This window comes from Leopardus geoffroyi, chromosome B2 (assembly GCF_018350155.1).
Source record: "Leopardus geoffroyi isolate Oge1 chromosome B2, O.geoffroyi_Oge1_pat1.0, whole genome shotgun sequence".
Classification (NCBI taxonomy): Eukaryota; Metazoa; Chordata; class Mammalia; order Carnivora; family Felidae; genus Leopardus; species Leopardus geoffroyi.
Genome location: NC_059332.1, coordinates 118,294,994 through 118,313,912, shown reverse-complemented (window position 1 = coordinate 118,313,912; position 18,919 = coordinate 118,294,994). Strand labels below are relative to the sequence as shown.

General features: G+C 41.5%; 1 protein-coding gene across 50 annotated transcripts in view; it reads left to right on the top strand.

Moving 5' to 3' along the window:
- EPB41L2 (erythrocyte membrane protein band 4.1 like 2) overlaps positions 1-18,919 on the top strand; it is a 220,208-nt gene that overhangs the window by 149,491 nt on the left and 51,798 nt on the right. For all 50 annotated transcript variants that reach the window (XM_045499616.1, XM_045499612.1, XM_045499603.1 and 47 more), the window contains 5 exons: positions 4,415-4,490; positions 7,648-7,866; positions 9,419-9,506; positions 13,491-13,643; positions 14,162-14,259. In XM_045499616.1, coding sequence (XP_045355572.1) covers positions 4,415-4,490; positions 7,648-7,866; positions 9,419-9,506; positions 13,491-13,643; positions 14,162-14,259 — 634 coding nt within the window. The remainder of the gene's footprint in view (positions 1-4,414; positions 4,491-7,647; positions 7,867-9,418; positions 9,507-13,490; positions 13,644-14,161; positions 14,260-18,919) is intronic.

Here is an 18,919-nt window from a genome sequence, read left to right as displayed (position 1 = left end):
TCCAGGCGACCAGTTACCATTGCTTCGTCTGCTTTGTTTTGGAAGTGCGTAATTAGTTTAATTAACAGGCTTGTCTCTGGCCCCAGAGGCGTAGACACGCTCACTGTTCATAGATGTACTGGAGTACAGACTCGGGGCGGAAAAGCACAGAGAGTCATCTCTTGCATCCTCTGCGGTCACTGCCTTCTCTCCAACGTCGTTCCGCCACTCAGGGCCGTGCTGTGTGCTCTTTGAGTCTGGGTTTCTAGTCACTGTGGCTTGGCCCTTTCTTCCGTTGCCTGTTTGCTGTCATGGCAGGTCCCAAAGTGACCTTCGGGGTCTCCCCCTCACCAGCTCCAGCTCCCTCCACAGGCCCTGGTCTTGCCTGTGCCTGGCTTTCAGATGTCTGTGCCAGGAGATATCATCACCACAGAAAAGTCTCTGGAGGATTTGGATCCTTAATTGACTTCCGGGCGGGTGGATGACCAAGGCAGAAAAGGTGGAGAGCCACACACAGCTGGAATTTTCAGACAGGAGAACAGGATTCTCAGCAGCCCTTCTGGACTGGGGGCCCCCAGAGCTGTCGTGGGAGAAAGCGTTTCCCTGAGCGCCGGCCTACCCAGGGTAGGCTGTTTGCTTTCCTCCCCCTACTTATTCTTCCTGGCATCAACACACCAGAACAAATCTGTGCGTTTCCCTTCTGTTCCTTACCATCTATCTTCTCTCATTTTAGGCACTCCACATTAGTTTTCTTTTTCCCTGAAATCATTAATCTTTTAGGTAGTTTTCCTATCATTTCTTCCCTTCTCTGCTCCTGTTTGAAATTCTGAGCCTCTACCTTATTTTGCCCATTTCTTCTCCTTGAAGACTCCTCTTTTCCTTCAGGGGAAAAAAAAAAAAGTATTTTTGAAGAGAATGACCTTCCTGATTTGCCCTGGACAGGGGTCTCTCAGGATGTCGGACTTACAGTGCTAAAACTCAAACAGTCCCAAGTAACCTGGAATGGTTGGTCACTCTGTCTCTCGACTATTGTCCCTGGCTTTCCAGCAGCCCTCCTCTTTCCCCTTGCATTTATTATCTGGGTGTTGCATCTATTTATACTTGCTTCATAATGGAAAAGGGGAGAAAAAAAATGATTAGACACAGAAATGTTATGTTTACAGTTGCTTCCACGGTGTATCAGAGAACCTTGGCACTTTTCCCTTGTCTTTTGTATGGTTGTCCTACACAACTGTAGAGTGCATGAATTCGGAAAGGTACGGATGCCTGGTTCTTTCACTTTATCTGAAACCGGAGCTTCCAAGTGACCCAAACCATAGAATAGGATAACCGCTGAAACCTGATTGATGTTCCATTGAGTTGTTTCCTATGGTTTTGTTTTGGCTTTTGTTTGATTATGTTTGTATGCCACTCATTTCAGAGCCATGGAGGTTGCTGATTTTTGGAAGGCAAGACTCCTGCTGATTATGAATCATGGTCTTGTGTTTTGATTGTTTGTGAAGTTTTTTTTAGAGTTATTCAGGACTTTTGCCCTTGTGGTTTGGCAAGAGGGATAACAGTAACAAGTAGGATCTGGCTTTCTCAGATGATTTGGAGCTAGTTTCTAAATGGAATCCTGTCCTGTCCTGATGGTGCAAGTAGGCTGGAAACATGAAGTCTTAGCTTTTGCCTTGACCTCTTCCTTTCTGCTTGTGTTAAAGTGGACGAAAGAACTGCATGTTTTATCTTCACCCAGCCAATGCCAGGCTTTTATTGTTACTTTTCAGTTAATGGGCAATTAGCAAAGGTAAACATTAATCTTTTTTTCAGTTACTTTTGAAAACCAACAGCCTATTGGTTCCTGTTTAAAATTTGCCTTGAAATTTTCTTCAGATGTACACAAATCAGACTATATATATGAGACCTGCATGTGATTGCTATATACATGATCCATAGACTGTTCATGTATAGCTAGGTAAAAATATATATAATATATAATATTATATATATATATATTTTTTTTTTTTTTTTTTAATTTTCTGTTTTTATTTAAGTAGGCTTCACACCCATGCAGAGCCCAACATGGGGCTTGAACTCACGACCCTGACATTGGGACCTGAGCTGAGATCAGGAGTCAGACACTTAACCACCTGAGCCATCCAGGCACCCCAAGTTTAGCATTTTTTTTTTAACTTATTTATTTTTGAGAGAGTAAGTGAGCCTGAGCAGGGGAGGGAGAGAGGAAGAGAGAGAGAATCTTAAGCAGATGCCATGCTTAGCATGGAGCCCTACTCGGGGCTTGATCCCACAAGTGTGGGATCATGACCTGAGCTGAAATCAAGAGTTGGATTCTCAACTGACTGAGTCACCCAGGCGCCCCTAAAGTATAGCATTACTAGGGCTAAAATATAAGTGTTCTATTAGAAACTCATCCCTATAGTCCTATCCAGGCAAGCACGTGCTCTTGTTAATTAATACCCAGAAAACAAAAAATAAGGATCCATTAGGAAGTGATAATCCTATGGTGACTTAGCTTAATTATAGGTTAGCAGCCCCCTGAAGAAGTGCATATTCCCGCCCAGCATGGCACTATATATAGGACAGGGAAGTCTCACTCTTCAGGAAAGTCCTATATCCCATTTATGTTATTTTATTTTGGTTTTGTTTTGTTTTGTTTTTATTTATTCAAAGGTGTTTTAAAACGTTTTTTATTTTTTGAGAGAGATAGAGCAAGCACGTGTACAAGAAGGGGAGAGGCAGAGAGACAGGGGGACAGAGGATCTTAAGCGGGCTCCACACCGACAGCAGCGAACCTGATGCGGTGCTTGAACCCACGAACTGCGAGATCATGACCTGAGCTGAAGTCGGATGCTCAACCCACTGAGCCACCCAGGCGCCCCTATGATATTTTAAATGTGTGACACAGAGCTGAAATTCAGGATTGGCTTTGGAAGTGGAATGGTGAGGCACTGAACCTAAATCCAATACAGGTGCACGTGTGTTCTTAGCAGCCATTCCACACATACGGGTTGACTTCTGAGAGAGAAGTTAGTGTACTCATGGTGAGAAGAGAACAAAAGGACAAGCTGGAAAAGAGAATGGGATTCAGTAAAATTTTCTTCAAGTCCCTGAAATAAAGCAACCATGAGGCCTTCAAATGTGGTTGGAATGAAATACCATGAACATACTTTGTTTCTATTTAGAAATACTAGGAACTTTGAGCATAACCCTGAATTCTGGCCAGTGGATTTATTTGGATCCATTTAGGAAAATAATACTTGCCCTCTGCCCAGAGTTGTGTGTTTTTTTCTTTCTTTTCTTTAAAGCTATCCAAAGTATGACATATCAAACATTAGTTAAACATTAGTGCAGAGATAGAAATGTTTTAACTTTTAATAAGTCATTTCTGATGGTTGTTACATTCACTTCTGTGGCACAGTGCAGCCCAAGCATATGTTCTATAGGAGTATACTTATACCTACTTTATAAACCTGGGAATAATTTTATTGTCTTAAAGTATTGTGATGTTTGGGGTGCCTGTGTGGCTCAGTCGGATGAGTGTCTATCCGACTCTTGATTTCAGCTTAGGTCATGACCTTACGGGTGAATTCGAGCCCCACATCGGGCTCTGTGCTGATAGTGAGGGCCTGCTTGGGATTCTCTCTCTCCCTCTCTGCTTCTCTCCTTCTCTCTGCCCCTCCCTCCTCAAAATAAATAAATAAACACTATTAAAAAGTATTGTGTGGGCACATAAGTGGCTCAGTTGGTTGAGTGTCCAACTCTTGGTTTTGGCTCATGATCTCATGGTTTGTGGGTTCAAGCCCCACATCAGGCTCTGCTTGGGATTCTCTCTTTCCCTCTCTCTCCGTCCCTCCCTTACTCTCTCTCTCTGAAAATAAATAAATAAACTTAAAAAAAAATAAATAAAAATAAAGTATTGTGATGTTTTACTACTCCCTTCTTTGAGATTTCGTTATGGGATTAAGAGACCATTAATCATTTTCTTGAATAGCTATAGTGATCAATTGATCATTATCTCCCTTCTGTCAACAATGTGTAAATCCTAAAATACTTTTTTTTTTTTTTTTCCTCTTTAAACAGTAGGAGATATTTGGCATCCGGGAGTCTATGGTTAAAACAAATCTTATTTCAGAATGGTTACATATAGGTTATATTGAAATTTTTGCATAATATATCACCATACAAAACATTGAAAGTATTAGTAAGTGTTTATTTAAAAAAAGGGAATCTGTTTTTCTTTCATAGTGGGTTATTTGTATAATTTTTATATTTTGTTTTGTTTTTGTAAATAGTTTTCTCAAAATCAAACAATGAAACTCTCCGAACTGACGTATAGTGGAAGTAGTATGTACTGTTTGAACGTTAACCTTTAATTTTTACCAAAATAAGTGGTCATTCTGCTGGTTGGATAAATACCCACATTTAATAATTACAGATCCTCCTTGGCTGTTCACCTTTAATGTGAAGTTTTACCCTCCTGATCCTTCTCAGTTGACTGAAGATATCACCAGGTACTTTATACTTACATTTTTTTTTTAATATATGAAATTTATTGTCAAATTGGTTTCCATACAACACCCAGTGCTCATCCCAAAAGGTGCTCAATACCCATCACTCACCCTCCCTATACTTACATTTTAAAACAAATTTTTACTTAGAGCTTTCATTTATCTCTGTGCCCTGGGAGAATAATGGTAATTTCAGGATTAAAGCCAAAATATTTTTTCATAAGTTGAATTCTAGAAAGTTCCTTGGAAATGAGCATACTCCAAAATGGTTGGAAATGTTTCTAGTTTCAAAAAATTTTTTTACTTTAAATTCTCCATTTATAGTTGAGTAATAGAATATTAAAAAAATTATATTGCTGGCAACTTTGTGTCTTACGTTACACTTACAAAAATCATTGACATTTAATATTTCAGATTAATACTAAAATGGTTTTTTGTTGTATAACCCTTGTGTACCTGTGTACTAGTCTCCTATCACAAAGGTGATATAGGGTAGAAAAATGAAATTATTTAAAAAGCCAATTGAACTATATTTCCGGGGGCCTCCTATTTCAAAGTAGAAAAACAAAAAAAAACTAATAAGGTAGGCTTTCTTAGCCAATAGCTGTTTCATTTCCATCTCCTTTGAGATTGTCTGGGCCATACAAACATATACTTAAGTTGCAAATAAAAGATTCAGTTGAGGAGCAAGGGAGCATTTACTGATTCTGAGAGTGCCTGAGTGTTTGAATAGTAACCAAGGAGCATTTGAGTCCACAAATGCCTTGGTATATTAGCCCTATTCAGCGGGGTTGCCAGTGATAGGACTTACTAGCTTTGGTAAGAATAAGTGCATACGTTACATGGCCAAGGAGAAGTGTGTTCAGAATATACTTTTTGAACACCAGAGGTCTTGCTGAAAGACTGCTTTTGATCCATTCCTGTGGTTCCTGAGCCCTTGATGCTTTCTGCTAGGCCAGTTTTGGCAGACATCCGTTTGTGTTGGTGCTTAAGAGTGCATGATACCCACGTGGAGATTTCTTTCCAAGATGGAGTAAATAACAAGCCTTCCCCACTGCCCCTAACCAACACCCCCCCCCCCCCCCCTTTGCTTCTTGTTGCTAAATGGCGGTCTTCTGATACTAAGGAAGCTGTGGTTGAATTAACTTCAGCTAGTAAATAGTAAAGATAAGCTTTTGTAACTGCACCTCGAGCTGCTTTGGAGCTGCTTTGGAGCATAAAACCGGATAGGTTGGTTGCTCTGGATACACAGCCTCACCACAGGAATGCCTTCGAACATTGCAGTTGGGGCTTGTGCCCTAGCACCCTCTCTCTACACACACTTCTTGGAGTAATTTGTTCGGGAGATGATAATCCTCTGGTAATTGCGACTTATGGCATCGGTAAGTGCTTTGGTTTTTCCTTTAAATGGGGCTTGAATAGTCTAGCCGTGTGTGGTGAGAGAAAGATAGTTTGGTGAGCTAAACACTAAAAGCCTCGGCAGGCAGCCTGACACCAGCCACCTGCTTGGACTGGTGGCCTAAGTATCATGAGTAAAATCTTCACTATGACTTGAGTGAAAACTTAAAATGAGGTGACTTTTGAGGAGTGCAAGAGTGGTGTTTGCAGAAGTGTTGCAGTGTTCAGGATAGTGTTTGAGAACGCTGGCTCCTGCTGTGAAGAAGAGGGAGCTGGGAAATTCAGGAACCTGTTGGAGTTTTTGTTGGAAGGTTTTGGGCTTTCGACTTCTCTTTGAAAACAGGACAGGACCAATGTGAAAAGTCGAGACCATAGTCTCAAATGGAACAACAAGATCTTAGTAGTAGGTGGAAAATCTGGGTGTTTAGGTCTTCAAAGTGTCACGAAATGTGGAGAACTGGCACGGTTCTCAGTCAGACTTAGAGAATCAGAGGATACCCTGGAATCCTAGTTTAAAATGGACTTTTCTAAAGTAATGCAGTTCTGCTTGTGGTGTTCCAGGGACCAAAGGAACATAATCCTCCTTAGCTCCTGCGGTGCATAAAAATCCTCAGACCGTAGTGCCAGAGAGATGACTTCCCTTCTGCCAGAAGATTTTGGAGCACTTGCTACGTGGCAAGTTCTTGGCCAACTGTGCCCCACGCTTGGCAAAGAAAGTGGCCAGCTGCTAATGGGAATGGCAGTGTCGAAAAGGTCTTCAAGAGTGAGGGGCTGTTTAGTTTGCAGGGATTGATGGTAATCTTATTAGCAAGTAGTTAAAGTCACGAGTAGAAATCAGGTTTTCAAATGTCAGCAAAGGAGCTGGTAGTGCCCTCCCGACCCCAGATCCTCATAGAATGTAAATAACATGGTTCCGCATGTCATCTAGTGGAAATGGAAACTTTTATAAGTAACTGTAGTAAAACCACTTGAAACATTGAATAAGAGCTATTCTAATAAGTTAATAACATAATTATGATGATGATGATGATGATGATGTCTATTAGTTACTGACTCCTAGGTAACATGCGGTATGTTTTGATTATGTTATCTAATTCGTATCCTCTCCTTCAAAGGGCGGAAGAATTCTCATTTGACAAGTAGGGAATTAGCCTTAGACGAGCAAATTCACTAGCTCAAGGTTGCACAGAGTCAGCTGTGCCTGGCCCAGAAGCTCATGCTTTTTCTGTTATAAATTGAACTGTCTCTGTAGATGGAGTAAATGGGCAAGTGTAAGGGCTTTAAAGACTTACACTTGTTCAAGGCGTCTGAGGAATAGAAGAAATTGGTATAAAAAGGCTAGAAAGAATAAAGGGTGGGTGACCTTAGCTCTTCTTGCAAATGCTTAAGAACTGCAGCTGTTTTTAAGTTTTCATTAGTCTTTGCAACTTTTGAGGGACATGTAAATTTCGATGCCAGTTTTAAATCCACAGAGACAAGTCTAAGTGATTACGATTTTTATCTTCAGTCACAAAGCTCTTAGTGATGATGATGATGATGATGATGATGATAAATACCCTGTGACCAGAATAGCAGTTCAGAATTCCCATGGGTTAGGAGCCCAAGAAGCAAGGTGGACTTCTTATTAGAGAAGACGATTTTTGCTGTGGACATAAGGCATTGCCTTCTCGTCTGTTTTCAGAGGAATACTGGAATTCAAAGATCATTGGTGCTGCATCCTAACGGATTTCTTCCCGGCCCTCCTCTCCCCCTTGCCCCTCAGATACTTCTTGTGCCTTCAGCTCCGGCAAGACATTGCCTCCGGCCGCCTGCCCTGCTCATTTGTGACTCATGCCCTCCTGGGATCCTACACGCTGCAGGCTGAACTTGGGGACTATGATCCAGAAGAACATGGCAGCAGTGACCTCAGTGACTTCCAGTTTGCCCCCACACAGACGAAGGAGCTGGAAGAGAAGGTGGCAGAGCTGCATAAAACCCACAGGTCTGGTGACTTGCTTGCTGGGGAGAGAATAGCCACGGGGGATTGAAGCAGCTTCTCTTCTGACACTTGCCAGACATCGGAGCACTGTTCATGGGATTATCTAGTGTTTCCTTTTGGAGCCTCACCTAGTATTAAACGAGACAACCTGTAGCCTTGAGATCGCCTTTCGTTGTGTTCACAACTATAACGTGAACAACAGTGCTCATGATCCTGAATGTTTTCATTTATTGGAAAAAGTTACTTCTCCCTGTGACATCTCCCTCTTCCTCCCTCCGAACCTGGGCACATAAAACAGACATACTCCCATACTTGCTTGGGCACTTGATACGTATTTCTTCTGCCCACCTCCTCCCCTTTTTTTAAAAATGTTATTTTAGAGCAGGGAAGAGGGGCAGAGGAGGGGAGAGAGAGAAAATCTTAAGCAGGCTCCATGCTCAGTGTAGAGCTCAATGCAGGGCTCAATTCCGCAACCCTGGCGTCATGACCTGAGCCAAACTCAAGAATTGGACTCTCAACCAACTGAGACACCCAGGCGCCGCCTGCCTTTTGTTTTTTATCCGATAAAGCTAGAGGGCTAGGCTTCTGGGTTTGAATCAGAAGTGTAGGTAGTGATGGACATGAAATATATAGGTGGTTTCTCTATCCACAAGATGAGCTTTGCTTTTAGTAGGTAAACTTTACTGATTTACTCAGTACTGTATTAAGTACCATATTACGCTTTGAGAACTTCTATATCTTTGTGAAAATAAATGTGTTTTTAGCCCAAGTTGACAAACTCTTGCTACAAAATTACAATTTGCCCCATATTGCAAAATTGAGATTTTATAAGAGTTCGACAAAAATGTTTGGAAGGGAACTTTGAAAGATTAGAGGTTTTTAAACAGGCCACGTTCATTAACTTTTTTGTAAAAAAAAAAAAAAAAAATGCGGTATTTCTTATATTCACTTTCACTTTATTCCGGTTCTTCTCCATAGGTATTTATTGTATAATTTGAATTTGAAATATCAGGTGCTGAAATTCTTTGGGGATTATGAAGATGAATGGGACTCGGTCCTGCTCTCTTAGAGCCTAAAATTTGTTGACTTGTGAATAGAGACAGGAATGGAAATAATTTTAGTTATGGGCTGGGTGTGAGCTTCATTATCTACCATAGATGTAAAGTCAAATACAGGTACTTCTGATCTGTGTTGTGATCAATCCTGCCGAAATAAAATTAAGGAGTGGGAAGTAAGAATTTGCCATTTTTGGAAAGGTGAAACCACTTTTTTATTCTCATGGAATTTATGTTGTACCCGTTTCCCCACTGGGAAAACCATCAAAAACAATTCTCTGAGATAGAAAGGAAGGGTAGAGATTTAGAGTAGAGGATCCTATGAGGAAACTTCTAGAGGTTGAGAGTTGAGCCTTCTTACCTGTTCCCTGCTTATCTGTAAATTGTGTGGGGTTAACTGCTTTACCCTAAACCCTCCGAGCTCATACACTCCTTTCCTATCTGGGCCACGTTTGCTTTGCAGCTGCCAATAAAATAATATTGTTTTGTTTGATCCTCAGGGGCTTATCTCCAGCACAAGCTGATTCTCAGTTCTTAGAAAATGCAAAGAGGCTCTCCATGTATGGCGTTGACCTACATCATGCCAAGGTACTGTCAATGTAATGGGAAGTGGCATCTTTCCAGTCTGTTGACGGTTTTGAAAGGGCTCCAGTTTCAGAGTGGCCTAGCTTACTTTTAGGAAAAGGCTATTCACCCTCACCCAAGGGTCTCTATAATGTTTCTTTAGTGACTAACTGTGGGGTTTGTGCTTATGGAAAGGAGCATTCATTCTCTCCTCTGCCCCCTTACTTCTTTCTCAGTCTTTTCAATTAACACCCTTTCATATGGACTCACCTTGAGACTCACCTGTCAGGCATCTTTGCCCCCTGTCCTGGTTTCTTCTGCATCCCCACCTTTTGCTGTGCCAGGTGATGCCTCTCCCCGCCCCTTCTCCCATCCCTTTCTTGGGAGTGGATTGCAGATCCAAAGAAAGGGCCAATGCAGTGTGGATGGGACCGCTTCTGAAAAACCCTCTGGCTAATGAAGGAGCCTGAGGGTCGGGCTCCTCTCTGCGGGCCTGTTTTGTACCACTCGCAAGACTAAAGAGACTGGCCCAGGCCCCAGGGGATGCAACCCCCGCAGCCTAATTGGAGAGGTGGGAAGAGGGCAGAATGATGGACTAGGGGATAGGAGAGAGGGTTTGGGTTGGAAAGATGCCACTAATAAACATCATGTGCTTCCTGACACTACTTCGGGTGATCACACAGTGAGGAGAGTCAAGGAGGAGAATAAGAGGTAAGGTGAAAGATGGGTGTGGTTTTGAAAAGTGTGTCCAGGGTCCACATGCGGAGGGAACCAATGGTTCCCTAGATGGATTGGGCCTAGGAACCTCAGATTTTATGATTAGAGAAATCTCTTGGAAAGCCCCACCATCCAAAGATCTCTTCCCTCCCTCGGCCTTGGGTGAATCATTCCTGCTTCGTACTTGCATAGTACTTCATGTTTGCACCGCTCTCTTTTTTTCCTCCGTGGCTTCCTTTATTCGACTGTTTTTCCTGGTTACAAAAGACCTACATATACATCATAGAAAATAGAAGCAAACAGAAGGAAAAAACAAAAACCACTGAACTCTCTTTATTTGGAAATAGGCACTGTTGCTTTTTTGATACGTTTTCTTGTTTTCTTTAAAAAAAACATCTCTGAGCACTAGAACTCGTGCATTTTTTTCAGTAGGATCACACTATAGGTATCAGTTTGTGAGGAATTTTTTGTTGTTTGTTTTGTTGCTTGCTCTGATAAAAGATTTTTCCACGTCAGTAAATAGTCTCTGACATCATTTTTAACTGCTGGGTGCTATACACTTTTAATTCTTACAGGTCCTTCCATGTGCTTTTTTAAGATTTAAGACTTGACTGTTTTTATTTACAACTGCATAAAACGGTGCAGAGAATGATTTGCCTAAGCCACGTGTTGTTAAGCATTCCCATATCTGCCTCGTTTCTTCTGGTAAATTCTAGGAGGTGAAATGGGACTTCCTACCACTTGCGTGTTTTTCAGCTTGTTTCTCTGTGATGGAGACAGGCTGGCTCGGGCGAGAAATCCAAACCGGGGAGGCAGGAGAAGAATGGGTTTGGGACCAAAGAGACCTCAGGTCTCTGCTCTTCTAAACCCTGTTACTCTGGCCACATGTAAATCTACATGTTGATCGCTAGTTAGAAACCAATTCTTAGATGGCAGTACTACAAGGTTTCACAGTTCTCGTTTTCAAAATTGTACCTTAGAAAAGTAAAAAAGTTGTGGGTCTGTTTAAGCGTAGTTTCTGTTCCTGGTGTGTGATTAGAAGCAGATTGCTTTTTGAAAAAAATTCAGAGTAACATTCATCTCTTCATCCTGTTTGTCATCTGATACACTCCGATGATATTTGATAAGGAAGATGTTTGTCGGTTGTTGCAAAGAAAGTCTGTAGCAATTTAAAAGAACTTTTCATCAAAGTTTCATCTTTGATTGTCTTGATCATATTTAAGTACGTCTTTAAAAATTTTTTACTAAGAGCTTTTCATGGCACACTGCTATTAGGACAAGTTGAAGAGCATTGAATGGAAGTACTCTTGACTCGCAGGTACAGGGGAACCCCAAGATTAGTGTGATAGCTCTGAGCTCTTACCAGCCGCTCTCCCAACTCCTCTGGGTCTGAAGGGGTGAAGGCAGAGAGTGGTTGCCAGAACCCAGAAGGAGGAGATCTGTGTGTGGAGAACACTGTCTTCAAGGGAGCCACAATTGTCACAGGGACACCTCGCTGACCTCCCTTCCCTATTCTCTTCTCTCTCTCATCTTCTGCAAGAGCTTCCCAAGACTGAACCCATTTAGAAGTCCGAGGGCATGGGATCCCTATTGCCACCCATATGTGGCAGCTTCCTCAGGGGGAGTGAATAAGGGACAGAAGGTGCTCCTTTTTTATTAGTTTATTTTTCTGACTTAGTTGCTGAATGGCGGAAGTCAAATATGGAGGACCAAGGCATGCTTTTTCTCTTTCACTTGTTACTCTTCATCTGTAATTTGTATTCACACAGATACTGAGAATTCTGAAGCAATGTGTGCAACAACTGAAAATGAACCGATTTACTTGGTTCCAGATTGTGTTTATTCTTAAATCCGATAAAATAGCTCCAGTGTCCTGCCTAAAGATTGCTTCAGACTAGAGATGACTTTGTTCAGTGTTTCAAATCTGTGTTGCCTCCTTACTTGTGGTGAGAACATACTGTCTTGGGCAGCCTTCCGGCTTGCTCCTGTGGCCATGGCCAGTGATGTTTCTGGAAAACAACATTTCTGTCTGGTGCCAAGTTGCTTGGGCACCTGTGCCGGATTCATCCCAGCTTTTTTTCTCTGTTCCTAGAGAGAATTGGGGCTGCCAGATTTGGGTGAATAAAGCACCCTATAGATTAAATTTTTTAAACCTGCTGGGATTGTCTAATGTCATTTTACCTGTACGTATGAATTATTCAAGTGTGGCAGCAGAGAAAGCAATTGGCATCAGTGACTTGATACTATACTTCTATTTTTAAAAAAGTAATATGACTTTTTCTAGATGATTCAGTAAAAAGGTAGTTGAAATGTTGCATTCTCGTTGAATTGAGACTTAGATTAAATATGGTGTTTGTTTCAGCAGGTTTGGTGAGAATTTGTTCCATATCATAAGTGATTTCTGAAAATATGAATGTCTCTGAATAATGTTTTCACTTTTATATGTCTTGAATGCGATCCAGTTCTTCCCTTGAAAGTCAGTGATCTGTGTATTTTGAGTATTGGGTCCTCAATATTACTTGAAATGTGAGGAGACACTATGTCACTTTTATCTGTAAATTTATTTGGTTTTTAAAAATCCTTTAGGCTTGTGATTATTGTAAATTGTCATCTATTCCAAGTTAAAATGCTGGTGAGGGAAAACAGTTTGAGTAAATTCAAGACTAGTTTGCAGTCCATTGAAATGCCAGCCATGGGAATGCTATAACGGGGACTGGATGTCAGCACTCTGAGTTATTGAAAAATTACTCGGAAATTCAGAGATTCAAAGAGAAATTTTCTGTGAGGGATTGGTGTTTTGCCAAATAGAGGCGTAATTTTAACAGCCATTAGTTAGCATAGCCCATCTGAAATAAATTTGCCTAAAGTAAAATGTCTGAATGCACCTTAAGGTGGGCTGACAGGGTGTCCCCAAGGACTGGGATAGCCTCCAGGAAAACCCTGTCTCTTCAGGATGTCTAAATTGAGCTCTCTTTCCCTCTTTCCCCAGCAGCTCTTGCAGGCAAGCTTGGGAACACAGAAATTATGCTTTTTGGAGAATATTGTGTCCTGTAGTCAGGTGGCTATAACTCTTTGACAAATCGAATTTTGATCCTAGGAGATAAGAGATTGAAGATGTGTTGCGTGCCCTGCTGTTTCTATTAACTCATGTACTGTCACTGATATTTAAATACCAACCTGTTAAATTGGCGTTCCGGGTCATGGTTTAAGGGGGTGGGGGGAGATGATGAGCTTCCTGACCCGTGAAACTTGGACAGCTCTAACCACGGTCAAATGGCTTCTACTTGGCAGGACTCGGAAGGCGTGGACATCAAGCTGGGTGTGTGCGCTAACGGGCTTCTCATTTACAAAGACAGACTGAGAATCAATCGTTTTGCTTGGCCGAAAATCTTGAAAATTTCCTATAAGCGCAGTAACTTCTACATTAAAGTTAGGCCAGCAGAGGTAAGCAGTGTCATGTAGGCCTGGGCATATCTAAACAGCTTCGGTCAGTGTTCTTCTTTATGGCTGTCAGCTGACTTCATTTTTTCCCCAGTGAATTTTAATAAAATGCACTATTCCTTATTTTTTCATGGCAAAAAAGGTCAGAGTTCTTAATAATCAACCTGCATGTATATCCATGTTGCTAAAAAAGTAAGAGCCACACCTTTAACAGAAAAGAGAAAGTTGTAAGTGCCTGCTACATAGTGGGGGCCCGTTTTGTTGTTGTTGAATCAACTAAGTGATAAGGTGGTAGGGTGAGTTGTGGACATTGATTAAAGTCAGAAGTTGCACTTGGTTTTCACAGAAACTAGTATTGAGTTCTATGAAAAATCCATTTTGTATAATCATACTGGATATACATACTAGTATCTCCTTTCTTCAAGAAGAATTACCCCTCACGGAAACATCTGAATTCATGATTTCAGTAGCTTCTAATCAACTCCTTTATCTTACTGATTTACCTTATTGATTTATTCTAGCTCGAACAATTTGAGAGCACCATCGGATTCAAACTGCCAAACCATCGGGCAGCAAAAAGGCTATGGAAAGTGTGCGTGGAACATCATACTTTCTACAGGTAATTTTAATGATACAGCTTAGACTTAATGAGAACAGCTATTGGTACCCTGTACGTATTAAGTGGTGGTTGTGGATACAGGGGCAGATGCGGCAACACCCTATTTTATGATTCTTTGCTTCTCCTCGGTGCCAGATCTCCTTGGCTGTGCCTCGTGGTCACTCACAGCTGGTCTGCTTCTACAGTGGTCCCGGACTCCACTTTCTGACTACAAATGCCTTCCCTTCTAGAAGCGCATTCTTCAAACCCAGCTGCCATTCTCTTGCCAGCATTGTTCACCATTAGCTTCATTTTGTTGTTCTTACCAGCTCTCTCCTGTTTAATTTCTTTCCCCAGCCAGCCAAAACCCTGGGGTCTGTCCCTTTGCTACTTTGTCGGGAGGTTCTAACCACTTGCCTTTTGTGCCCATCAGCCTGCTGGTCTCTGTGTCTCGACCTCCCCACTTCTATATCAGTGCTGTAGAGCTCTGCCTTAAACAGCACAGCTGTCCCGATGGACGCACTCGCTTTTTGTAAGGGAAAATTGCACAACTCCAGATTAGTGCCTTTACAGATAGATTATTTCTTGTGTCAGCTGGACCCTCAGAGCTACCAGGCAGTGCTTTTACCTCCTTTCCTGTTAAAATATTCCTGGTCTTCTGGAGCCCCTGGGAACCCCGGCCTCTCTGCTCAGATGCCCTCTGCTGGGTGGGGCACTGATTGTAGAAGCTGTAGTCATGAGCATTCTCAGTTTGCTGTACCGTTTTTCAAAACTCTTTAGCCCCAGATTATGTAGCATTCCGCTCTTCTTCTTGTTCATTCTTCCCTTCCTGTTCTGTCTCAAGGGAAAAAATAGTCATTCCCTATGGAAGTCTTGATCCTTCATTTGATTCCTCACATAGAATCGTGCTTTGTATGTTATGTATGTCAAAGGTACGAATGCCTTTGACTCCCTCTTTGGCCGGCAAACGTGTCCATATCGTGTTCCTTTAAAAACCAACACAAACGGACAAGTGAGAAAACCAGATCTCCTTCGACCCCCTAACTGTCTTTAGCTTGGGTCCCACCTCCTTTGTACTTCTTCAAGGGCATATTTCTACATTACTCTTCTTGTTCCTTTTTTTTTTTAATGTTTATTTTTGAGAGTGCATAAGCAGGGAAGGAACATAGAGGGGCGAACAGAGGATCTGATGAAGGCTCTGCACTGACAGCAGAGAGCCTGACACGGGGCTCAAACTCACGAACCATGAGATCATGACCTGAGCCGAAGTCTGACACTTAACTGACTGAGTCACCTAGGCGCCCCTCTATGTTACTCTTCTTAGCAAGGAGCACTTTGTTGATCATTTTTTCCCCATTTCCTCCGTCCTGTTCCTGCAGTCTATAGAGCTATGTGTCTAGACCCTTCATCTTTACAGTTTTTGCTTTGGGCTCTTGCTTTGCTACCACATACTGGGTGTGTGACTGTGGGTAAGTTACCACCTTTCTGAGTCTCCCTTTCATCATCTGTGTGATGGTAATAATAGTCCCTACCTTATAGGGTTGCTTTGAAAAGCCCGTGAGAAAACACACATGGAACACATGTAGAACTACTTCCGGTATGTAATAACGTTTATCATCATCATCCCCATCATTATCATCCTTATTCTTGGTTTGGTACCACAGTGTGCTGTTTTTAAGGTGAATTATTAGGTGGTACAAGTGACTCTTTCCGGTTAAATAGAGCAGTCTTGACAACAGATATGTTGTCAAACAGACTCGTTTTAGAGACGTGTAACTCCTAAAATATACTTGAATCCATCTGACACAGATACACTGGTCACATAAATCTTTGAAAAGCTTATAATTCCTCCTGGTAGCCATGGCACATTTCTACTCCAGACAACCAGAGTCTGCCTCAAATAAAACTAGTAGATGACATTAATGAGCTAAATGACACAGTCAAGGCAGGACACATAGCAGGCTTCCCTGTCAGGTAATGATAATGGAAACAGTAATTGTCTCAGAAACGACACGTGCTGCGTTCATTGAGCAAATATTGTTGTCAGACACAGAACCACTTGCTTTACATTGTACCGTGTCATTTATTCCTCACCCCCAGGGAGAAAGTGGCTCAGAGCTGGGTGCCCAGTAAGGAGCATGGGGCCAAGCACCTGCACAGAGCTGGGGACCTGGCTCTGTGATTCCAGAGCCCACACTGGTCACCTCTATGCTGGTCCTTCCTCTGGTATTCTTCTTTTTTATTTATTTTTAATTTTGTTAAATGTTTGTTTGTTTTTTAGAGAGAGAGTACCCAAGGGAGGGGCCGAGAAGGGGGCGGACAGAGGATCCGAAGCAGGTTCTGGGCTGACAGTGGAGAGCCCAACATGGGGCTCGAACTCATGAACTGTGAGATCATGGTTCAAAGTCAGATACTTAACCCACTTGAGCCATCCAGGCACCCCCCTCTCTGGTATCCTTGCAGCAGGCGTTTCTGAGGTGTCTGTTAGCCGTGTGACGCCTCAGGTCCCTCCCTCCATTTTTGCTAACATACCACGACTCTGGTTTAAAAGTAGACCAGTTTGCACCTGGAGACTTTGGAGATAATGGTTGACAAAAGCATTTTTATATCTTTAAATTTATGTAACTTTGCTTACACATGATAGGAAGCAATGTATCTAAAACAGGGCAAATCATAATTTGCCTATAGAGTGCCTCGAATCAAATCTGGATTTTGTTCTGTTTAAGTTTATCACAAAAGATGCAAATGATTTCTTTAGAAAACTAAACTGGCTTCAGCTTGAAGCCATTAAAAAAACCAGATCTTTCTATTGATTGATAGCCACTCAGCCAGACTAATGTTAGTAGCACAAGAACGTGATAAAAAGTCGCTATTCCTCCTTGAGTGTTTGATAGAGCCTGTCTCCGTTCTAAGTGCTTTACATAGATTAATTCTTTTAATATGTACATTGTTGTAATCTTCACTTTACACTCAGAAAAGCTGAGAAACAGAAGTTAAGAAACATGACTGTGTCCCTGTAGACAGTCACGGGTGGAGATGGAAGTCCGAGCTCAGCCCTGTGGCTCTCAGTGCCCATAAGTGTTCCCACTCTGCTGTACTTCCTGGTTGTGTTTACAGTGGACATGTTTCCTTCTCTTTTTTTTGTTTTGTTTTTGTTTTTGTTTTTGTTTTTTTCCCTCAGTGCTTTGTGGTGGTAGTGGTGGTGGTGGCGGCGTGTAAACAGGATTAACACGAGGTTCTTGCAGCTTGGCATTAAACTCTCATTTAAACTTGGCATTGTAGATCCAGACTAATTCCAAGTGAATTAGTGTCATCAGCCGCTTCATAGAGAGCTTTGTTATTAACGGTATGATTGACTTCACTAAGTGATGTGTGTGGGTTTGTCTTAAAATTTCCTTTATTTTTCATGGGTGAAAAACCAATAATACCTGACTTGTAATGGGAGGATTTTTTATAAAATTGTTACCATGCTTCTTGAGCAGTAAAGTATGTGAAAGTTAATTTCTTTTGTGATGTGTCATTAGGTCGTCTTGCTCAGGACCTTTAAAGCTATAGGATAATTAGTTCCTTGCTTATAGCTTTTAAATTCCCAAAAGCGAAATGATGTCTTATAGTGGTTTATTTGACTTCAAGTTAGTTAACATATGACGCCCAGTGCTCATCCCAACAAGTGCCCTCCTTGATACCTGTCACCCATTTAGCCCATCCCCCCACCCACCGCCCCTCCCGTAACCCACAGTCTGTTCTTTGTATTTAAGAGTCTCTTATGGTATGCTGCCCTCTCTGTTTGTATCTTGTTTTCCCTTCCCTTTTGATGTTATTTTTACAAAGGTGGGGTCTGAGGTAGTAAATAAAAGTAATATCAAAAGGAAATAATTGTTAAGCGATCTTGAAATATTTCGTTGCTTGGCCTACGTTTCCGTAGAAAATTTATTTGCATTGCCGTTGACTTAAGTCACCAAAAATGTTCTTTTAGAAAAAGCTAATAAATGTCTATGTTCAGTCCATTTTTGTCTTGATATTTGTTTCTATTTAATTGCAGCTTCATTACTTAAGGATTTCTTTGTTATCAGAAAATTAATCTGTAAGCTAATACTTTGTGTATTTGGTCACCGGTGCCACTTGGGCAGGGAAGTGTTTTATCTCAAGTTGAAATAAATAAAATAATACTTTAGTTAATGACTTTCCTAATTTTACATTGGTACACATATCTGTTTTTAAAATATTTGCCTTGTATTTCTTGAATTATTTCTTTAAGTATTTTTTTACAAAATTCGTTAAGTGGATAATTATTCTGATATGCATTTAAATGGGAACCAATCATCTATTATTACCTTAAAGAAAAACAAATTAGACCAAAGAAAGAAATTTGTATAGAATTCTTCTCACCTGGACTTAGATATTTAGCTGGTAACATATCCCAGTCTATATAAAAAAAAATTAATGTTTATTTTTGAGAGAAAGCGAGAGAGAGACAGAGAGAGAGACACGGGGGGGGGGGGGGCAGAGAGAGAGGGAGACACAGAATCCAAAGCAGCTCTAGGCTCCGAGCTGTCAGCACACTGACAAGGGGCTTGAACTGACGAACCGCAAAATTATGACCTGAGCCAAAGTTAGATGTTTAACTGACTGAGCCACCCAGCAACCCCCCACCCCCCCGCCGCCCCTAGTGTATATAAAT